This window comes from Maylandia zebra, linkage group LG19, assembly GCF_041146795.1.
Source record: "Maylandia zebra isolate NMK-2024a linkage group LG19, Mzebra_GT3a, whole genome shotgun sequence".
Lineage (NCBI taxonomy): Eukaryota > Metazoa > Chordata > Actinopteri > Cichliformes > Cichlidae > Maylandia > Maylandia zebra.
The window spans coordinates 13,012,702-13,032,926 of record NC_135185.1 but is presented as its reverse complement, the minus strand read 5'-3'; the positions used below and the strand labels follow the sequence as shown (position 1 = coordinate 13,032,926).

Genomic DNA, 20,225 nt, shown 5'->3' with positions numbered 1-20,225 from the left:
GCGTGCGAGACCTCTCGGTGGTCTGGTTGAGTGTTTGGAGCCTCGCTACCAAACCAGCATTTCATCTCCAAGAAAGTTATCCCAGAGAGAAGTAAAGCAAGTGTGTAAATTCATCTCTGAATGTTTGTACAGCATTCCCATATTAAGCCCTGCCTCTTCTGCAGGGGCGGGTGTAGCAAAATTTAGCCAGGGGGGCCGATAGGGCATTAACAGGAAAAGGGGGGCACAAAAACATACTTTTCTTTCTTATTCTCAGTTAAAATGTCTAGCTTTTAATAAATAACTATCTGAATCTTACACCCAAAGTTTTAATCTGATGTAAAATGTATAAAATCCATTACTGTATATAGTAACTATTAAGTCTAATATACCCTAGGAAGCTACTTTTTTCCTTTGGGAAGGTTCCATCTGTGCAGTCTGCAAATTTGTTGAAGAAAGATGTTAAGCATCATGAGGTGGAGGGTGGGGGTGCTTCCCTTTTTTTTTTTTTTTTTTTGCTGGGAGTTGGCAACCCTATTACCGTAGTTAGGTTGCTTAATATTTCCGCTAAGTGCTCTTTAAAATACCAGAATAAGGAGGATGGAGTAGGTTTAAGTTTATTAGATTGATCAGTTTTGCTGAACTATGAAATATTTTGGGTGCAGTGTATTTTTTGCATACAGGTTTAACAGAATAGCTTTATTTATTTATTTTTTTAAAACTTCAGTATGAACTTATACAAAACACAGCAAGATATTAAAACAGTTTTGTTGATTAAAAAATACACTATATCGGATTCATATCGGTATCAGCAGATATCCAAATTTATGATATCGGTATCGGTATTGGACATACAAAAGTGGTATCGTGCCATCTCTAATTCAAACACAGATTGACAAGTTTGCAATACTATTTATAAATAAAAAGCAGTTATTCAGTCATTGACATAATATGCAGAGAGGCATATGGTTTACAGCTTTAAATGATAGTGTTTGTTATAGTTTCACATTATTGTGTTTAGTTGTTTCAAAGTAATAAAGTGTTATAGCTAATTCACAGAAAACAAGTTTTTGAAATATCTTCTTGTGTTTTCCAGATGAAACGTGCATCTGTCTTTCAGCTGGCTTAAGTGTACATGGAAACGTACATCCACTGAAAATAAGACAAATTATTTATTAACATTTAAGTATCACTTAAACTGATGCGTTTTCTTTGTATAAATATTTATATTTATTTATTCGTTTGCTCTGTCAGCACTAAAGTGACTTTATTACCTCTGACTCCTTGAGATTAATGGATTTTCCATCAGACAACTGTTTGAAGATTTCTGTTGAAGAACACAACTTTGAGTTTAAACTGTACAAATCATGAACCTTAATCAAATCTTAGAAGCGAGAAAGATGTTTTCAACTGAAAAAACTTTTCATTCTCACTGCATGAGATTTATTTTCAGCTATCTACACATCTACTGTTGTTATTTCTTCTCGGCTTCACTTACTCTTCATGCAGTCCAAGCGAATCATGAGATTGATGAAGCACTCCAGTGCCATGTGTCCAGAGGAGGCGCCATAGCGCAGAGCCATCAGACTGAGCATGTCATCTGAAACCTTCATTCCTGAAGAACACACACAGTCAGACTTGAGGAGGAGTTTGCTTATCTATCCATCTATCTAATTGCATTATTAAGCTGGTATGAAATCCCATGCCATTTGTGAGGATGACAGACAGTAGTCACAATATTCAGCCATGTGCAAAGTCATAAGGATGACCTGACATCAAGAGTAAGTAAGTAGGATGTGGGCCAACAGCTGGACTCGGGATTATCTAATCTTGCCATCAGGCTTTAAATATGTTTGGAAAACAATCTCATCCAGCTCCAAAGGAGCTATTCAGGGCTTTGGTTGTTTCATGGGATGGGTAGTGTACAGGGAGGGAGGTTCTCTGGTTGAACCTGTCCTGTCTGGCTGATGCAAATAAAGCAGAAGTCACAGATAAAGGTATATTTTGCCTAACCAGATAATAAGGACAAGGGGGGCAGGTATTTGCAGATATTAGAAACCCTCATTTCCCCTCATCCAAATGCACCAGGAAGTGGTTTGTGTGCTTGTAACTTTATGATGATAATTTTTGTACAAACATTAACATGTTTACTGTGACGTTTACAATATCATCTATATAATGAATATATATTAATTATACAATACTATACTATAATTCTTGTATTTTTTCTAATGATAATTTATGCAGTTAAACTATAATCTAGAATTTTATTACATAATTTAATGTGATTCAGTGTTGCAGTATGAAGCACAGAATTTTTTTTTTGTTCATACTATTTATATTTGAACATATTACATTTATATTAAATATACTGAATCCTTGTCTGATATACCTGAAGCTACAAATGCGTTCCTCAGCTCACTCAGTGACAGCGTTCCTGTTTTTGAAACGTCGGTGAGGAAGAAAGTCTCCTGATAAGAGAAGAAAAAAAAAAGAAACTGTGATCAGGGAAAATCTTCACATCTATAGCAGATGTATTGATATATGTTTTAAGGCTGTTTTTTTCCCTTTACCTTGTACTTGGTGACCTTGTTCCACAGACGGACAAATTCCTCACTGTTTAGTTTGCCTGTGATTGATGTCTTTTAAAACCCACATTAAGGTAGCAAAGGGACAAATCTTAGTCTGGTCTTTCAGATGAGTAATGCTGGTTATATCAACAGAAGACCACTCAGGTTTGCTTACACATAGACTATTCTTCTGTTATGTACCTACAAAGATTCATTGTTACTTTTCAACAGCTCAGAAAGGCAAACTACAAAGTTTCTTAATCTGCTTTTTCTAGTATCACATGTATTATAACAGGATACATCAATTAGAGCCACCATGCTGCGACAGGCATCAAGGCTGAACCCTCCAGATTTCATTTCTCCTAAATAAAACAGAGTTGAATTAGCAAAGACAGTGTAGCACGATTGTCATCCACAGTATTCAGAGTCATAGACTGCATGTCGAAGTAGCCATGGCGATTAAGAAACTGAGGGTCTTGCACACCCTGCTGTATTACTGATGTTTACACTCATGTGGACCACAGTTAATTTTGTATTAATAAGTTAGAGTCATAGTCTCATAAACCAGAGTTTGCCAGAGTCCGATGAAGGCTTACAGGAAATAATACTGATTTATAAATTGGACGGGTCAGACCTGGAAACTACGCTATATGAACAAAAGTATTTACAGGGCTCCAAACCTCCTCTGGCAATAACATCAGCACAAAAACTGTGCACAAGGAGCTTCATGGAATGGGTTCCCATGGCCAAACAGCCATGTGTAGGTGGCCCAGTAAATTTAAATTGAGCTTGACAGACTTTTTAAAGGCCAAACCTTTCAGGATGTTTTCATTTAGAAGCCTCTGGAGCTGCTCAGCATCCACTTCTTCATACTGAAACATTAATTGATTTGGTTTACTACATGATACATTACACAGACGTTAGACACATAATGCTATATAAACTTGTAATATTGCAGTAATGCGGCTAATATTATTAGCAAAAAGATCTTTTTTAATTACCTTGTCAGAGTATTGACGGAAGAATGTTTTCTTGTTTTCTTCATCCTGATGGTTTTTTACTTTTGTGACCTGACGAGTCAACAGTTCACATTAATAACACATGAACAGCAAAATAACACGGACACAATTAAATGATTTGTTACAAACCTTTTCAACTGGCTCATATCTTTGCTCATTTGAATTTGAATTCTCACTGTGGGGAGACCAATATGCATTACTTTCATAGAAATCTTGGCTCCCAATAGAGGGAGCCAAGGGAGCCTTGGCTCATGTGATTAGGTAGAGGATCATCAGGGGGACCTTTTGTCCCTCTTTTGGGGGGATACTCCTACTGGGTTTAAATCTGGGACTCTCCACCATTTGACCTTAGAACTGAAGAAGCTTCTTGGATGAGAGGTGAAACGTCTTCAAGCAACTTAAAGAAGCCCAGACGCTTTTCTTTCCAAGCTCCTTAGATTACGATGATCTGGATGACTGAGAACCTTAACAGACATCTACAGACTGAAATCCTTGCCCATTCTTCTTTGCAAAACAGCTCCAGCTCAGTCAGATTAGATGGACAGCGTTTGTGAACAGCAGTTTTCAGATCTTGCCACAGATTCTGGATTGGATTTAGATCTGGACTTTGACTCAGCCATTCTAACACATGGATATGTTTTGTTTTAAACCAGTCCATTGTTGCCCTGGCTTTATGTTTAGGGTCGTTGTCCTGCTGGAAGGTGAACCTCCGCCCCAGTCTCAAGTCTTATGCAGACTCCAAGAGGTTTTCTTCCAAGATTGCCCTGTATTTGGCTCCATCCATCTTCCCATCAACTCTGACCAGCTTCCCTGTCCCTGCTGAAGAGAAGCACCCCCAGAGCATGATGCTGCCACCACCATATTTGACAGTGGGGATGGTGTGTTCAGAGTGATGTGCAGTGTTAGTTTTCCGCCACACACAGCGTTTTGCATTTTGGCCAAAAAGTTCAATTTTGGTCTCATCTGACCAGAGCAGCTTCTTCCACATGTTTGCTGTGTCCCCCACGTGGCTTGTGGCAAACTGCAAACAAGTCTTCTTATGGTTTCTGTTAACAATGGCTTTCTTCTTGCCACTCTTTATGCAAAGACCAACTTTGTGCAGTGCACGACTAATAGTTTTCCTATGGACAGATTCCCCCACCTGAGCTGTAGATCTCTGCAGCTCGTCCAGAGTCACCATGGGCCTCTTGGCTGCATTTCTGATCAGCGCTCTCCTTGTTCGGCCTGTGAGTTTAGGTGGACGGCCTTGTCTTGGTAGGTTTACAGTTGTGCCATACTCCTTCCATTTCTGAATGATTGCTTGAACAGTGCTCCGTGTGATGTTCAAGGCTTGGGAAATCTTTTTGTAGCCTAAGCCTGCTTTAAATTTCTCAATAACTTCATCCCTGACCTGTCTGGTGTGTTCTTTGGACTTCATGGTGTTGTTGCTCCCAATATTCTCTTAGACAACCTCTGAGGCCGTCACAGAGCAGCTGTATTTGTACTGACATTAGATTACACACAGGTGCACTCTATTTAGTCATTAGCACTCATCAGGCAATGTCTATGGGCAACTGACTGCACTCAGACCAAAGGGGGCTGAATAATTACGCACACCCCACTTTGCAGTTATTTATTTGTAAAAAATGTTTGGAATCATGTATGATTTTCGTTCCCCTTCTCACGTGTACACCACTTTGTGTTGGTCTTTCACGTGGAATTCTAATAAAATTGATTCATGTTTGTGGCTGTAATGTGACAAAATGTGGGAAAGTTCAAGGGGGCCGAATACTTTTGCAAGCCACTGTATGTGTATTATAAACATGAAATAGAATAAATTAGCTTCTTACGTCTTTGGTCACCTTGAAGGACGTCAGGAATTTCATTCATGTTGGGAATAAATAATAATTCAGTTAGTCATTAGTTAGTTATTTCAACATGTGCACAGCCACTGTATGAATGTTTGGACAGCATATTAAAGCTTGGCTTGCTAACAAAATGTTTTCTAGCCCACAAATAATTTTTATGTTGTAGTTAATTTTTGATCTGTCATTTTCTGCATTTAAATGCCACATTATTATTGTTGTTTCCACATTACGATACAAATTCTGACAATGGTTAAATACATTTTCATGCTCTGAAAATGTCAACTTCAACATGGTTTTTATTTTCACCATAGTTAGTTTATGTTCTCTTTTGCATGCATTTTCTTTCCATATGTATGATAGATAGAGACAGAGAAATACTTACTAAATATACAGAAAAACCAATGTGGAGGTTCTACACCAGGCGTCTGTTCCTCTTGTCAGGCTTTTGCATGAGAGACACTAGGATGTTTTTCTCCCCATTGGACTCAGAGTTTTCACCTACGACCTTAATTCGATACTGTGGATTTGTCCAGAAAGTGTCTGGAGGACATAGAGGGAAAAATATGTTTTATTTACATGAATTGAAGATTAAAACATTATGTTTTTGCTGTATGTGGCGCTGGCCCTTTCCCTCATTCCCCTTATTTGTCAGAGCTCAGTGACAATCAGTTTCTGCATGTTTCTGTAAAATCTTATTTTCTTGCAAATGTTTTTCTGTATTATAGCAAAACATTAATATTGTTTTAATGTACAACAGAACATTTAAACACCTATATTCCAGTATATGCTATATAATTACCTCTGTTATTTATGCAGCCTCCAGCAGTAGTTCCAGCAACCCACCGACCCTCGTACACAGAGGTCTTCCACTGAGCAGAGGATTTTCCATCTATGAAGTCTGGTTTCAGGCCACAGATGTCAAGATCTGTGTAGAACTTACAGAGATCTTCAAATGCCATCCTGTTAATAAAATCAGGTAGATTCTCATTCCTAATTTATTTAGATGTGATGTCAAAGTATAAAACTCTAAGCTTATAACATAGTACAGAGTAAATAAAGCAAAAAAAGAGAAAACTACAACTTCTGGTGGTATTAATATAATTCCGCCAGAGGTTGTAGTTTTCTTTTGACGAAATTTGCTTACCAAAACTCTCCATCATCAGCCACTGAAAGGCACTTTTGGCGGTCTTGAGAACTCAGTGTTCCACATGGGGGACCTTAAAGACAGTATTTTAGGTAAGAGATGACACATTATGTTGTTAATTTTTATCTAGAGTTGCATGTATTGAAGAAAAAATATTCCCTAAGTAAATATAGGCAGTGTTTGGTAAGTTACTTTAAATTAGTAACTTAGTTACATTAATAGTTACTTCTATCAAAAGTAACTCTGTTACTTCAAGTTACTCGTTACTTTCAAAGTAACTAGTTACTAGGGAAAGTAACTTTGGTTTTACTCAGAATTCTCTTGTTAATGTGTTGCTTCCATAACTTTGCCAGTCTTCTAGCTTGCTTACTTTCCACAAGTGCACTGTGCTACCTTCCAACAGAAAGGAAAAAATAATGTGCATATTTCCACGAGAGAAATCCAACGCCTGGGCCGTCGTTGAGCACCCCCATGATTCTAGCCTACGTCACAGCGTCATGTGCGCTTCTTACATCCAACACAAAAACTGCAGTCGTGGTGCTTTGATTGTACTCAGAACTCGGAAATTCTGCCTTCTGAATAGGAAGATGTAGGTAACACCAGACTGCAGATGAGCTGCATACAGGGCTGGACTGGGACAAAAAATCAGCCCAGGCATTTTGACTAGAGAGCGGCCGCCATTATAGGAAAAATCATAAAGCCTTTGAATGAAAACAAACGCTGTTGTGACAGTGATATACACTGTTTTGATGGTATATATGTATCAATCTATCAATTGTTTGTTGTAAGATTGAGATAATTATTCATTAAAAGCTAGATATTTTAAATGAGAATAAGAAAGAAAAGTATTTCTTTGTGCCCCCCTCTCCCTGTTAATGCCCTACATGGCCCCCCCGGCAAAACTTAGCTAGACCCGCCCCTGCAGTTGCCAGCCGTCAGCTACGTAAAAAAGGATCCTGGGGTTATTTGTCTCTCAGAAACAGTTCATAACTTCCCTTCAACTCATTCATGTCACCTAAAAGGTAAACCTGTTTCTCCATCACCTGTTCAGCTCTGATGATTCAGTAAAGACATCTCCTGGTTTCATCTTCATGTTTCCCTCTCACCACATACCCAAACCGATATCATGACCAGCAGCTTTTACAGCTGTGGCTCCAGCAAACATCAGCTGATACTAGAAAGCATCTAAGTATTCTAACAACAGCTGATCAAGCTTAAACGTGCTGCTGTTGTTTAGCGCGACATCCGCTGGTTTCCTCTTTCGGCGCAAAGTGAGCGATAAACAAACGAGAGAGAAAATCCGATCAGCTGATCATTGATCAGTTTCATGATTGAAGTAGCAACAGGAGAGGGAGGGGTGAGAATGAGAGAAGAAGAGGCAGCTGTGCAGCAAAGACACAGAATAACTCCAGCTTTGTGTCTTTTTCATTCTAGCTGAAGTCCGGGACAAACTGTGTCCCTTTTCACCTCGATACGAAACGCTTGATATTTTCTCTGAATACAAGACAATTCCGTTTTTCATGGGACGGTTGGCAACACTAATAATTAACCTTATGAACAAAATAAAGTTCAACATCAGTAACATCATAGCACCCACCCAGCTGTATAGAAACTCTGTCATGCTAGCTAGTACCCAGAATGAAAAAGTCGCATAACGAAAATAAACTACCCCTAAACTTGGTTTATATCTCACCCAGAGAGACTGCAGGTCATAACTTCTTACCTGAAGTTCAGTTCACCTGACACTCCGACCGTCGGCCGCCTCTGGTCTCTGCTTCACCTGCTTCCCCTTTCCCCCATCCACCTGCTGGCCTCCTCCACTTGCTAATGTTACTGAATCTGTGGAAGCTCCACGATAGCCACCGCAAGAAGTAACGAATAACGACCCTATCTAAATCCCAGTAACGATTGAATCCTGATTTTGGCATAATAACTAGTTACCGTGCTCGTTACCACAATAATAACGTAGTTACTGTAACGCGTTAGTCCCAACACTCAATATAGGTTAAAAGGTTGTACTTTCACCTGCATTTTAAACTAAATATTACACCGGTTTGTTTAAGCAGTAACTGGAAAAAACAGTTCGGACTAAATTTCCCTTAAAGACCAGAACTACTTGAGTAACTGAGTCACTTTTAGAGCAGCAAGTACACAATGCAGATGTCAACATTTTTACAACATGTAATTTTATCCATCATGTCTTCATGAAACAGTACCAAAGCTGATTACTGCTTACCAATCACTCCAGTCTCCTTCCCACTCTCCTTTGCCCCAGGGGTTCCACAAACGGATCAGCTTCACAACTTTTCCTTGGCTAATAAGCTGGCAGCAGGCAACAGAAAAATCAGTTGTTATGGTATTTAAATGTATGCTCAAAGGTTTTTAAATCTCCCCTTTAACATATTTGTCCAATATGTCAGGAACCTGTTTTTGCTGTAATTCTTCCTAAACTGCATACTGTGGGAAATGTTATTACTGTAGATTCACTTCCAATAATAACTGTGATTACTGTCTAATTCTTTACCTCTTTAACCCCTGTTACAGTGTAGGCGTGCCCTTGGACCAGTCCATTTGGCAAAACTGTGTTAGCAGATGTTTCCTACAACCAAAGAACATTATTTTTATTTTTTACAATGACCAAAGACTTCTGATACAATAATATCATTAGGAAAAAATGACTGCAAAATTTTTCGTTATGTTGATTTAAAGCAAATTTCAACATTTTGCGACACACTTATTTGTCTTCATAAAGCTACTTCTGGCAGTCGATTAACAAAAAAGTTCAAATCAAATCAAATCAAATCACTTTTATTGTCACATCACATGTGCAGGTACATTGGTACAGCACATGTGAGTGAAATTCTTGTGTGCGAGCTTCACAAGCAACAGAGTTGTGCAAAATACAATAATGTAAACAAGCAAAATACAAGAATGGCTACATCTGAAACTAATAAATATATGTACAATATATAATAGTATATGCATTTCTGGATGTGTATACTAAATATTTTTCTACGTGTGTGTGTGTGTGTGTGTGTGTGTGTGTGTGTGTGTGTGTGTGTGTGTGTGTACACATATTTTACAAATTAAATAGAGTAAACAATAAATAAAAATATATAAAATAAAATATACAGAGTGAGACATGTGCAAAACAGTGGCATTTATATACAGTGTGGAGTGCATAATGTTAAAGTTCCAGTAGTGAAGCTGAGGTGTCTATGAAGTGTTCAGCAGTCTGATGGCCTGGTGGAAGAAGCTGTCTCTCAGTCTGCTGGTTCGGGACCGGATGCTGCAGAACCTCCTTCCTGATGGAAGTAGTCTGAACAGTTTATGGCTGGGGTGACTGGAGTCCTTGATGATCCTCCCCACTTTCCTCAGGCAGCGCTTCCTGTAGATGTCTTGGAGGGAGGGAAGCTCACCTCCAATTATCCGTTCAGAGCACCGCACTACTCGCTGGAGAGTCTAGCTATCAACTCAAGTCACCCTCAATATAAGGATTCACAGATGCGGGAGACCAAAGTTACAAAGAAAATATTTCTTCTAAAATTAAAAAAAGGCTTTTGCCATGAAAATGATGGGTATAATCTATGTACATCATTCTCAGTTCATGTATGCATACAAAAAAAATCCACATCACAAGATGCTTGTGTTCAAGTATATTCACCATCTTCATCTCCATGATTTAGCATTCTCATCTTTCCATGAGAAGGCGGTGCTGTTGCCATACCAGGTGGTGATGCATCCAGTGAGGATGCTCTCAATGGCACAGTGATAGAAGGTCCTGAGGATGCAGGGACTCATGCCGAATCTTTTCAGTCTCCTGAGAAAGAAGAGGCGCTGCTGCGCCTTCTTCACTGTTTTGTTTGTGTGTACTGACCATGTAAGATCCTCAGCCAGGTGTACGCCAAGGAACCGGAAGCTGCTCACTCTCTCCACAGCAGCGCCGCTGATGGTGATGGGGGTGTGTACTTCTCTGCACCTCCGGAAGTCCACTATCAACTCCTTTGTCTTTGCGACGTTGAGGGTGAGATGGTTGTAAGTAAGTAAGTAAGTAAAATTTATTTATATAGCACTTTTTAAGACAAAAACGCTGTTACAAAGTGCTTCACATAAAAACATGTCAAACGAACAATATTAGAAGAAATATAAAAGCATATCAAACAGGCAATAGTACAATATAAATATAAAATAAGACAACATATTACCCAAATGCCTGTCTAAACAGATGAGTTTTAAGCTGTTTTTTAAAAGAGGCCACCGTGTCGATGGTGCGTAGTGAGGAGGGTAAACCGTTCCACAGTATTGGAGCCAGGGTTTGAAAAGCGTGATCCCCCTTTGTTTTCAGACGAGTCCGTGGAATAGATAGACGACCACTATCAGTGGATCTAAGAGTTCGCTTTGGAGAATAGGGTTTGAGAAGCTCCGAGATATAGATGGGGGCCTCACCTTGTAGAGACATAAACGTAAAGGTGAGGATTTTAAACTTATATCTATACCCAATCGGAAGCCAATGCAAGGATTTTAGTATAGGAGTGATATGGGAAAATTTATTGCTGTGGGTTAAAAGCCTTGCTGCAGCATTTTGAACCGCTTGGAGCCGATTTAGTGAGGCCTTAGCTACACAGGAGAAAAGTGCATTACAATAGTCTAGCCGGGAGGAAATAAAGGTGTGGACAAGCATCTCCAGTTCGGTTGTGGAGACAATAGTCCTGAGTTTGGCAATATTTCTTAAGTGGAAAAAGCAGGAACGGGTCACGGATTTAATATGAACGTCAAAGGACAAAGATTGGTCAAAAATTATCCCAAGATTCCGAGCAGTGGCTTTTATCGTCGATGAAAAAGCACCCAGATGTTGACTAATTTGGGGCTTGATATTCTCTGGGGCAAGGATTAAGCACTCTGTCTTATCTGCGTTCAGTTGCAGGAAATTGTTTGTCATCCAAAGATTAATTTCCTTAAGACAGTCCATAAGAGTGGATAGCTTGTCTAATTACCAAGATTTAAAAGAAATGTATAATTGGATGTCGTCTGCATACAAATGATAAGAAATATTTTTGAAACCGCTAATGATCCGGCCTAAGGGAAGAATATATAGTGAAAATAACAGGGGGCTTAAAACCGAACCTTGTGGAACTCCACATAGGAACTTTGCCACGTCTGATTGGAAGTTTCCCACTGAAACTAGAAGCGTCCTATCTTCCAGAAATGAGGTGAACCACTTTAGGACAGATCCAGATATCCCTACCATGCAATTTAAGCGATGGATTAAGATCTGATGGTCAATGGTATCAAAGGCTGAACTAAGGTCCAGAAGAACCAGGACTGAGCAATCACCCCTGTCTGCAGCCATCAAGAGGTCATTTGTGACTTTCAGCAGAGCTATTTCTGTAGAGTGTAACTTTCTAAAACCCGATTGGAATTTATCAAGAATGTTATGCTTCTCCAGCGCTTTCTTTACTTGTAGCCAAACAACTTTTTCTAAGATTTTAGAGATAAAAGGAAGTTTTGAGATGGGCCTGTAGCTTGACTGAAGTGTTGGATCCAGGTTAGGCTTTTTCAGCAGAGTTTGAATAACCCCCTGTTTAAAGCACCTGGGGACAGAGCCAGATAGCAATGAATGGTTTATCAGCGTGACCACAGAGGGCCCGATGGTCTCAAAAACTTTACAAAATAGATGAGTAGGTAAGACATCAGCTAAACTCGTTGAAGGATTCAATTGAGTCAGTGTTTCCAATAAATCCTCTAAAGAAACTGGGAGGAAAGATTCCATAATTATGGAGTGTGGACGATCATAGTTGGTGGGGTTACCTGAGGGAGTTATGTTACCTCTTAGGCAACTAATCTTATCTTGAAAAAATTTTAAAAATTCATTACAGTCTTTATCTGAAAAGACAGGTATACATGGCGTTGGGGGGAGACGATGCTACTCACTGTATCAAAGACAACTTTCGGATTTCTTTTTCCTACTGCAAGTAGTTGAGAGAAGTAAGTGGCTCTTGAGTCTGTCACCATGTCATTAAAGGTAGATAATAGTTCTTTTAAATGGAGCTTGTGAACCTCGAGTTTTGTGATTTTCCACAGGTGCTCGGTTTTTCGGCATATTCGCCTAAAGCTGCGGATAGCTTCTGTAAACCAGGGCGGGCATTTAACAGTACTGCCTTTCCTGATTTTAAGAGGAGCCACTTTATCTAGAATTTTTTGACATTGTGAATTGAAGGAGGCCATCTGCTGATCTATATCATCTGTTTCAGATAAATTGTTATCAAACAATTCCATAAATTCTTCTACCGCTGAGTCGTTAATTAATCGTGAACGCTTCTCATAAACAGAGGGTAGAGTGTCATAAGTAAAAGAAAGGTCAAATAAAAGGTATTTATGATCACTAATAAAAATGTCTCTGCAATGGACTGGGCCAATATCCAAACCCAGTGATAATATCAGGTCCAGGGTGTGGCCACCACTGTGTGTTGGCCCAGTCACATGTTGGACAAGGTTAAAAGAGTCTAAGAGAGTGAGAAAATCCGAAGCAGCGTGACATGAACTGTCATCAACATGAAGATTAAAATCCCCCAGCAGAAGAATTCTTTCCAGCTTAATGGTGGAGGATAGAAAATCCCCAAACTCCACTAAGAAACTCCTAGCTAGTCCCGGTGGCCTATAGATTAAAATCACATAGAAGGGGTGAGTCCTATTGATCTTCATCATCTGGATTTCAAAGGAGTTAAAGGAGGGGGTCTTTACCAGCCGACAGAAAAAGGAGTTTCTAGAAATAACTGCCAACCCACCACCACGTCCTGAGAGACGCGGTGTGGTTAAGCACTTACAGTCTGCTGGACACAGTTCATTAAAATGGACAAATTCCATATTCCGCTGCCAGGTTTCAGTTAGGAACATAAAGTCCAAATTATTCCTAATGAAAAGGTCGTTGAGAACAAATGCCTTAATTGAGATCGAGCGGCAATTTAATAGAGCCATGTTAATCGGCGGTGCTGGAGCATCACTGTTTACACCCTGAGGGGCTTGGTGCAGGTTCGCACTGCATACTCCTCGGGGCTTTTTACCGTTTAGTATAATCCGTGGGACAATAGGACGGTCACTCACATGGTCTGGGAAGACTGTTCTCAGACACGGCGTCCTGATGAATCCCAAGCGGGGAAGCTGTGTATTTAGCTGGAGGTCCGCCTTAGCAAAAACATCCAATGTTGAGAGCTCCAAGCAGGACGTTAAATCAGCGGTACTCTTATATTTCCGTAATCTCACTTGGATGCCCGCTCTCCTTCCTCGTCTTCTCTGACGGTGATTTGTCCGGGAATGGCGGCTCCGGTTTTTCCCTGGCCCGGGCAAGCAAGGGACGTAATGGGCAACAGCTGATCGCCCGGAGGGTGGAGAGAAGCCTCGAAAATATTTCCAGGTTTCATCCATAGATTCCATAGTTGATTTAATCCGAAGTAAAGTGTGGCGATCGTAAACATAGGTAGCTGTAATCTTATCCACAGACAGCAGCAAAATCGGTTACACTGGATATGTAAAGCGCTTTGGGGTCCTTAGGGACTAGTAAAAGCGCTATATAAATACAGGCCATTTACCATTTACCATTTAATGCAACATAAAACAGGAGAACACAGAGTTTGACAGCGGCATTGCCGATCACAGGCGCCATCTGGTCAAAAGAGTAGCATGATAAGACCCACTGGTGTCTTGACACCAGTGGGTCAGGGCGCTGACCTCCTCCCTGTAAGCTGTCTCATCACTGTTGGTGATAAGACCCACCACTGTAGTGTCGTCCGCAAACTTCACAATGATGTTGGAGTTGTTAGTGGCCGTGCAGTCGTAGGTGTAGAGTGAGTACAGGAGAGGGCTCAGTACACACCCCTGTGGAGCACCAGTGTTCAGTGTGACGGGGGATGAGGTGATGCTGCCCAGTCTGACCACCTGGCGTCTGTCAGACAGGAAGCTAAGGATCCAGCTGCAGAGGGAGCTGCTCAGTCCTAGATCCTGCAGTTTCCTATCCAGCTTCGAGGGAACGATGGTATTGAATGCTGAGCTGTATGTAATCTACAAACAGCATTCTCACATACGTGTCTCTCTTCTCCAGGTGTGACAGGGCAGTATGTAGTGTCAGGGCTATGGCATCATCAGTGGACCTGTTGTGGCGGTATGCGAACTGTAGAGGGTCCAGTGAGTCGGGTAGTGCAGAGCAGATGAAGTCCCTGACCAGCTTCTCGAAGCATTTGCTTACGATGGGGGTCAGGGCTACAGGTCGCCAGTCGTTCAATGAGGAGATGGTGGAGGATTTGGGTACAGGGACGATGGTGGCCATTTTGAAGCAGGCTGGGACTACAGACAGAGAGAGGGAAAGGTTGAAGATGTGCGTGAACACTCCAGCCAGCTGAGCCGCGCATGACTTGAGGACGCGGCCGGGAATCCCGTCCGGACCAGTAGCTTTGCGTGCGTTCACCTTCCTGAAGCACCTCCGCACATCCTCCTCAGACACAGTGTGCGCACTGACGTCATCCACGGTGCGCACACTGTCCGGTCTCATGGTGTTCGCTGTGTCGAATCTAGCGTAGAATACGTTTAGATCCTCACACAGAGAGGCCGTGGTCTGCAGTGTGCTGGTTTTCCCTCTAAAGTCTGTGATCGTGTTTAGTCCCTGCCACACACTCCGAGGGTTGTCAAACTGTTGCTCCACCCTGTCCCTGTACTCACGTTTGGCTGCTTTGATCGTCTTCTGGAGTTGGTAATGTGCGTGTTTGTAGTCCGATGTACTCTGAAAGTTTTGCAACTTTCAGAGTCAAATAGGTCAAAACTGTCTTCTAGTTCCAGAATCTACATTCCCAATTAAGCACATCCCAAAGTGCATGCTAACTTGGGTTGCATTTTTGCAGTATTGGTTGATTACTCCATAACTGTAACTTATCATTACATCATTGCTTTAGTTTTATATTTTTCGTGGAATATGTTACCAGTTTTATCAGTTGATAATGAAGTGCAGTCTGAGTGGAAAACACTCAACACATTTTAAATCTCACCATCTCTCATCCGCAAAACAAAATCATGATGTGGGAGACCAGGAAGTATTGGCTATCAAGCTCACTTCGGAGGAATGGAGGCACTGGCTGGAGAGCATGGCTCAACCATTTATTGTTTGGACAGACCACAAAAATCTGGCATATCTGCAATCAGCTAAACATCTAAATACTTGACAGAGACGCCCGTGAATATGTTATAGCCTGTTCAACCTGCGCTTGGAATAAGCACTGGAACCAACCACCTGCTGGTCGATTACAACCACTGCCTACTGCTCTCCAATGTGTTGCAACATCCAATCAATCTATCTGAAGCTAGCAGTTACCTTGGGTGGAGTACACAATAGCCTGACATCTCGGTGTGGTGGGGCATTGTCTGCTGGGCTGTGCGGACGCACCTGCAGGGCATCCGCAATCACGCCCGACGTGTTAAAACATGGCGACTCAAGGGTTGGTTTGTGTTGTGGCGAGAAGTGCTGAATAAAGATGGCTAAAATTCAAGATCTGTGGTCCCACCGTGCCTTATTCTCACCACACTGGTGCCGAAACCCAGGACGCGACACAACAGAGCCAGGGCAGGGAGGGGCTGTCCCAGATGATGGCTGACTTGGCGGCTATCCAGCAGGAGCAGGTGGCAGAGGTACGCGTTAGGCACCTTAGCAGCCGGAGGTGGTAGACGAGGCAGGCAATAGTCCGCGCCGGCCGGAGGAGAGTAAGCGGCTGGGTGAAGGGCTGCTACTGCCAGGAGCAGTGGAGGAGCTGCTCCAGCCGAATGCGGCAGACAAGGCACGCGAGGTGTCTACACCTACTGGAGGTAGAGGAGCCACTGCGGGAAGGGCTGCTCCAGCCGGGAGTGGTGGAGGAGGCCCTCAAGCCGGAGGTGTACGAGGTGCGAGGGGGTCCATGCCTGCTGGGTGAGGAGCCGCTGCATGAGGGGTTGCTCCAGCCGGGAGTGGTAGAGGAGCCGCTGCAGCCAGAGAGGAATCAGGTGCACGAGGGTCCTGTCCAGCCGGGAGCAGTGGAGCAGCTGCTCCAGCCGGAGACAATGGAGGAGCCACGCAGGGAGACAGAGGTCCCCGTGTAAGGGGGACCTGCACGAACTGGGGCCAAGAGCAAGACACAAGCTGTCCTGGAACAATGGACGAGTGTCCAACCGCCTTTGAGCAGGTGCTCACGGCTGTGCCTGCAGGGTCGTGCTGGTTCGCCAGGTATTCAACTGCCGGACCAGTGTCGCTGCTGGAGGCGTGGGCGGCCTCCGCAAGAGACACTGCCCTGTCATCAGGTTGGAGGCCGGTGGGCGGGAGTAGGTTCGGCCAGATGGCTCCCCGGCCTCAATCGGGCGATGGGTTGTATGTGGTGGGGGTATGTGGTGGGGTGTGGTCTGCGGTGCCGTGCGGACGCACCTGCAGGACATCCGCAATCACGCCCGCCGTGTTAAAACACAGGACTCAGGGGTTGATGTGTGTTGAGGTGAGAAGTGCTGAATAAAGATGGCTCAAATTCAAGATGGTCCCGCTGTGCCTTATTCTCGCCACACTCGGCTACTGCTCTGACTCTGTTTATTTGTGCTTACCCCTTGAGGTGTACCACAGCTCATCAATGTGTTGGATTTGCCAGCTCTGCATATCAGCCCCCACACGTCTGAACTGGCGTCCGACAGCTGGACACACATGTGGACGCCACCGGTGAAATCCATCACAGCCTCTGAAGGAGTTCCAGAAGTCATGTCGGTGTAGGAACCACAAACCCTGACAGAGGTAGATAATATTTTTCACAGATCCCCCACATGTAACTTGTTCACTGTATATCGGATAAATCATATGTTTCTTTGCATACTTGGCATAAGCTTTCTCCAGCAGAGCAGGCCAGAACTCATTTGGATCTTTGGAGTGAACAAAGATTAGTCTGCCATTGATCGTCGGCAACTTGTCATCAATGACGACGTCCACCCACCGCCCGAATCTCCAGAACTAAAGTAAAGATACAATTGTTTTGTGAGCTTGTTGTGTTTCATGAAATTTGATCATTAGAGACAAAATAATCCAAACACTGTGAAATAAACAGCTTTTAAATTTTCGTTTAGTGGGGGAAAAAAACAGTTAAAGATAATAATTACTTCTCTATACTGATAGTTTAATGATGTTTACCCTGAAGTGAAAAATGCCACAGTAGTTCTCTTTGATTTTTTGGTCGAGCGGAACAACTTGTTCAAAAATGTGATTCTGGAAAGTCAGTGCGCCGATTGATGCAAGAAACCAGCAGTTTCCTGTTTAACAACAACAAAAAAAGAACAATCAGGACTGTAGGCAGATACAAGAGTGTAAATATTAGGAGTGAAGAAATGACCCTACCAAGTACACCTTGACCAAAGTCAAATCTGGAGACGCCATCAACCACAAATTCAGCATCAGGAGCAATTTGCTGTAAAACAGGGAGTATGCCCCAAATTTGAGAGGTTTGGGTCTCAGTTTGAAATATGAAACTCTTCCAGGGCCCTTAATTCACAACTTTTTTATATAACAGAAAATGAAATAAACTGAATAATTATCCTGAAAAGAAGCTCATGATCAAAAGTCAGTCAGAAAAAGAAAGAATAATCATAATTTTGTAAACTTGTGGCTTTGATTCTTTTCAGAATGTGAATATTTCATGTTATTTTTAAACTAGATTACAAACTAACTAATCAGGTTGTTTAGGATAACAGAATGCATTTTTAATAGAATATCTTTTATTTAATCCTTAAGGATTGATTTAATTCTTTTTCACAGCCACTAGAGGGCACTGTTATAGTCAAAATTTCACTTCTTGAGTCATGAGAAGATTTAGTTTCACAATCTCAAATATGGTAGGGCAAAGGTGGGAAAAAATTTTGCTTTGCAGTAATGTGATACTGCGTCTAATGTGCAGTTTAAACATCTTTAAATACTCACCGCAGGTCTTAGCCACTTCACGTGGGCCAGGTCGGAGGGCATCAGTATCCCCTGGCCAACAGACTTTGCATCAGGGGGGAACATGTCATCGAGGTACCTTACTCCTTTGGTTAGACAGTACTGTTTCAGGTTCTTGAAGTCTTGGTTAAAGAACTTCTCAGGGTTGGAGATGCTCCCATATCCCATCTGCTTGTGACGAGCCTCCATAATGTTCAGGCATGCACCAGGAGGAGGCATTGCTGCAGTGTTTGTCTCTGTTTTCAAGAAGTTGGCATGTAAATTTGACAGATTAGTATAATAAATGACACAGTACAAAAAAAACATGTCAGCTCAAATTATAATATATTAATATATATAAATAATGCAAACATTGTTTAGGTTATTTTCTTTCAAAAGAAAAAGAAAATAACTGCAACAAAAAAAGTATCAATGAAATGCCCATATAGTAAGAATATTTAAGAACTATTACTATGAAACTAATAAAAACAAAACAAAACCTAACACTAAAAATAAACAGAAAAAGAAAAACTATAATAACTTTGATTTGAGTCATTAGTCCTTAAATTGTTAAACAAACATTTTACCTGAACGAGTCACGAAAGAGGAAGCATGTTGTTTAGTAGATACGGAGCAGGTCTGCAGGTAAGAGTGGACAGGCTTCAGTCTTATATAATGCCCACAATCCCCTAAATCAGCCAGGACAGGTTGTGGCTCCTCCTTACCTTACTATGGAAATTTCACTTAAACTCCACCACTTTCCTTGGAATTACCCTTGAACCTGCAGGGTTAGTTTTATAGGTGTTTACACACAAGTGTTACGTTTGTAGTCCAAGCGAGTGAAAAAACGCAACACGAGGGTTAGCCCCCCCCACTCCCCACCCAAGTAAGTACACCGACAACAATACCGTTCAAGTGGTAAGCAGCCGTTTATTTTCGTCGGCAGTGAGCAATGCCAAAACAACAAACAAAACTCCCTAGCGATCCCTACGCTTCCCTACACCAAAATAAAAAGAAGCCAAACAAAAGACAAGTCGCTTACCTACCTTTCTAAGGGAAAAAACAGGAGAAAACGTGTTAAAAAAAAAAAACGGCTTCTCATGCCTACAAGGCTGCGGCAGTGACAGTGATATATCAGGTGAACCAACCCGTGATCACTATTTGACAATCTATTTACAATTATTTACAATATAATAGCCATCCCACCCAGATATACTATTTACACTATTTACAACCAAGTAGACATCCCAACCAGATATACACTCAAAACTCTACACTGCACTAACATAGATCATCACACAGGTTCTTGGTCGAGTGGTGGAGGCTCGGGGAGAGCTTCCAGGTGGCTGTCGTTAAGTCCTTAAGTACCGGAGGTGGTCCATCAATTATCCACACAGGATCCACACAGGACAGGCAGAGACTCCACCCGGATACCAAGCAGCCACGCCCAGGTTTCCACCTCCTAGGAGAGAAAAAGGGGAAAGATACCCACAGCCATCCCCCCCGTGGGAGGCATAACACAACACACACATCACTGGGTCGTAACAGTTCTCCCCCCCCAAAAAATCAAACATCCATCTCTACACAAAGATGTTTGATTCAAGACCGAGAGAGGGCATCAGCCATAACATTCTCTAAGCCCTTTTTGTAACGGATCTCAATGTTGAAGTCCTGTAAGAGTAAGGACCAGCGCATAAGGCGCTGGTTGCT

At 42.0% G+C, this 20,225-nt stretch overlaps 1 protein-coding gene across 1 annotated transcript; it reads right to left on the bottom strand.

Moving 5' to 3' along the window:
* Positions 1 to 931: 931 nt before the first annotated feature.
* LOC106676610 (calpain-13-like) lies at positions 932 to 18,755 on the bottom strand. The gene is made up of 16 exons (XM_076877868.1): positions 18,519 to 18,755; positions 17,940 to 18,009; positions 17,736 to 17,854; positions 17,425 to 17,558; positions 17,162 to 17,336; positions 9,084 to 9,158; positions 8,796 to 8,881; positions 3,698 to 3,743; positions 3,551 to 3,619; positions 3,364 to 3,421; positions 2,850 to 2,911; positions 2,553 to 2,621; positions 2,372 to 2,450; positions 1,478 to 1,594; positions 1,254 to 1,306; positions 932 to 1,131 (listed from the first exon to the last, which is right to left on the bottom strand). The coding sequence occupies exons 1-16, from the start codon at positions 18,753 to 18,755 to the stop codon at positions 1,105 to 1,107; spliced, it is 1,476 nt and encodes a 491-aa protein (XP_076733983.1). The 3' UTR covers positions 932 to 1,104.
* Positions 18,756 to 20,225: the final 1,470 nt, after the last annotated feature.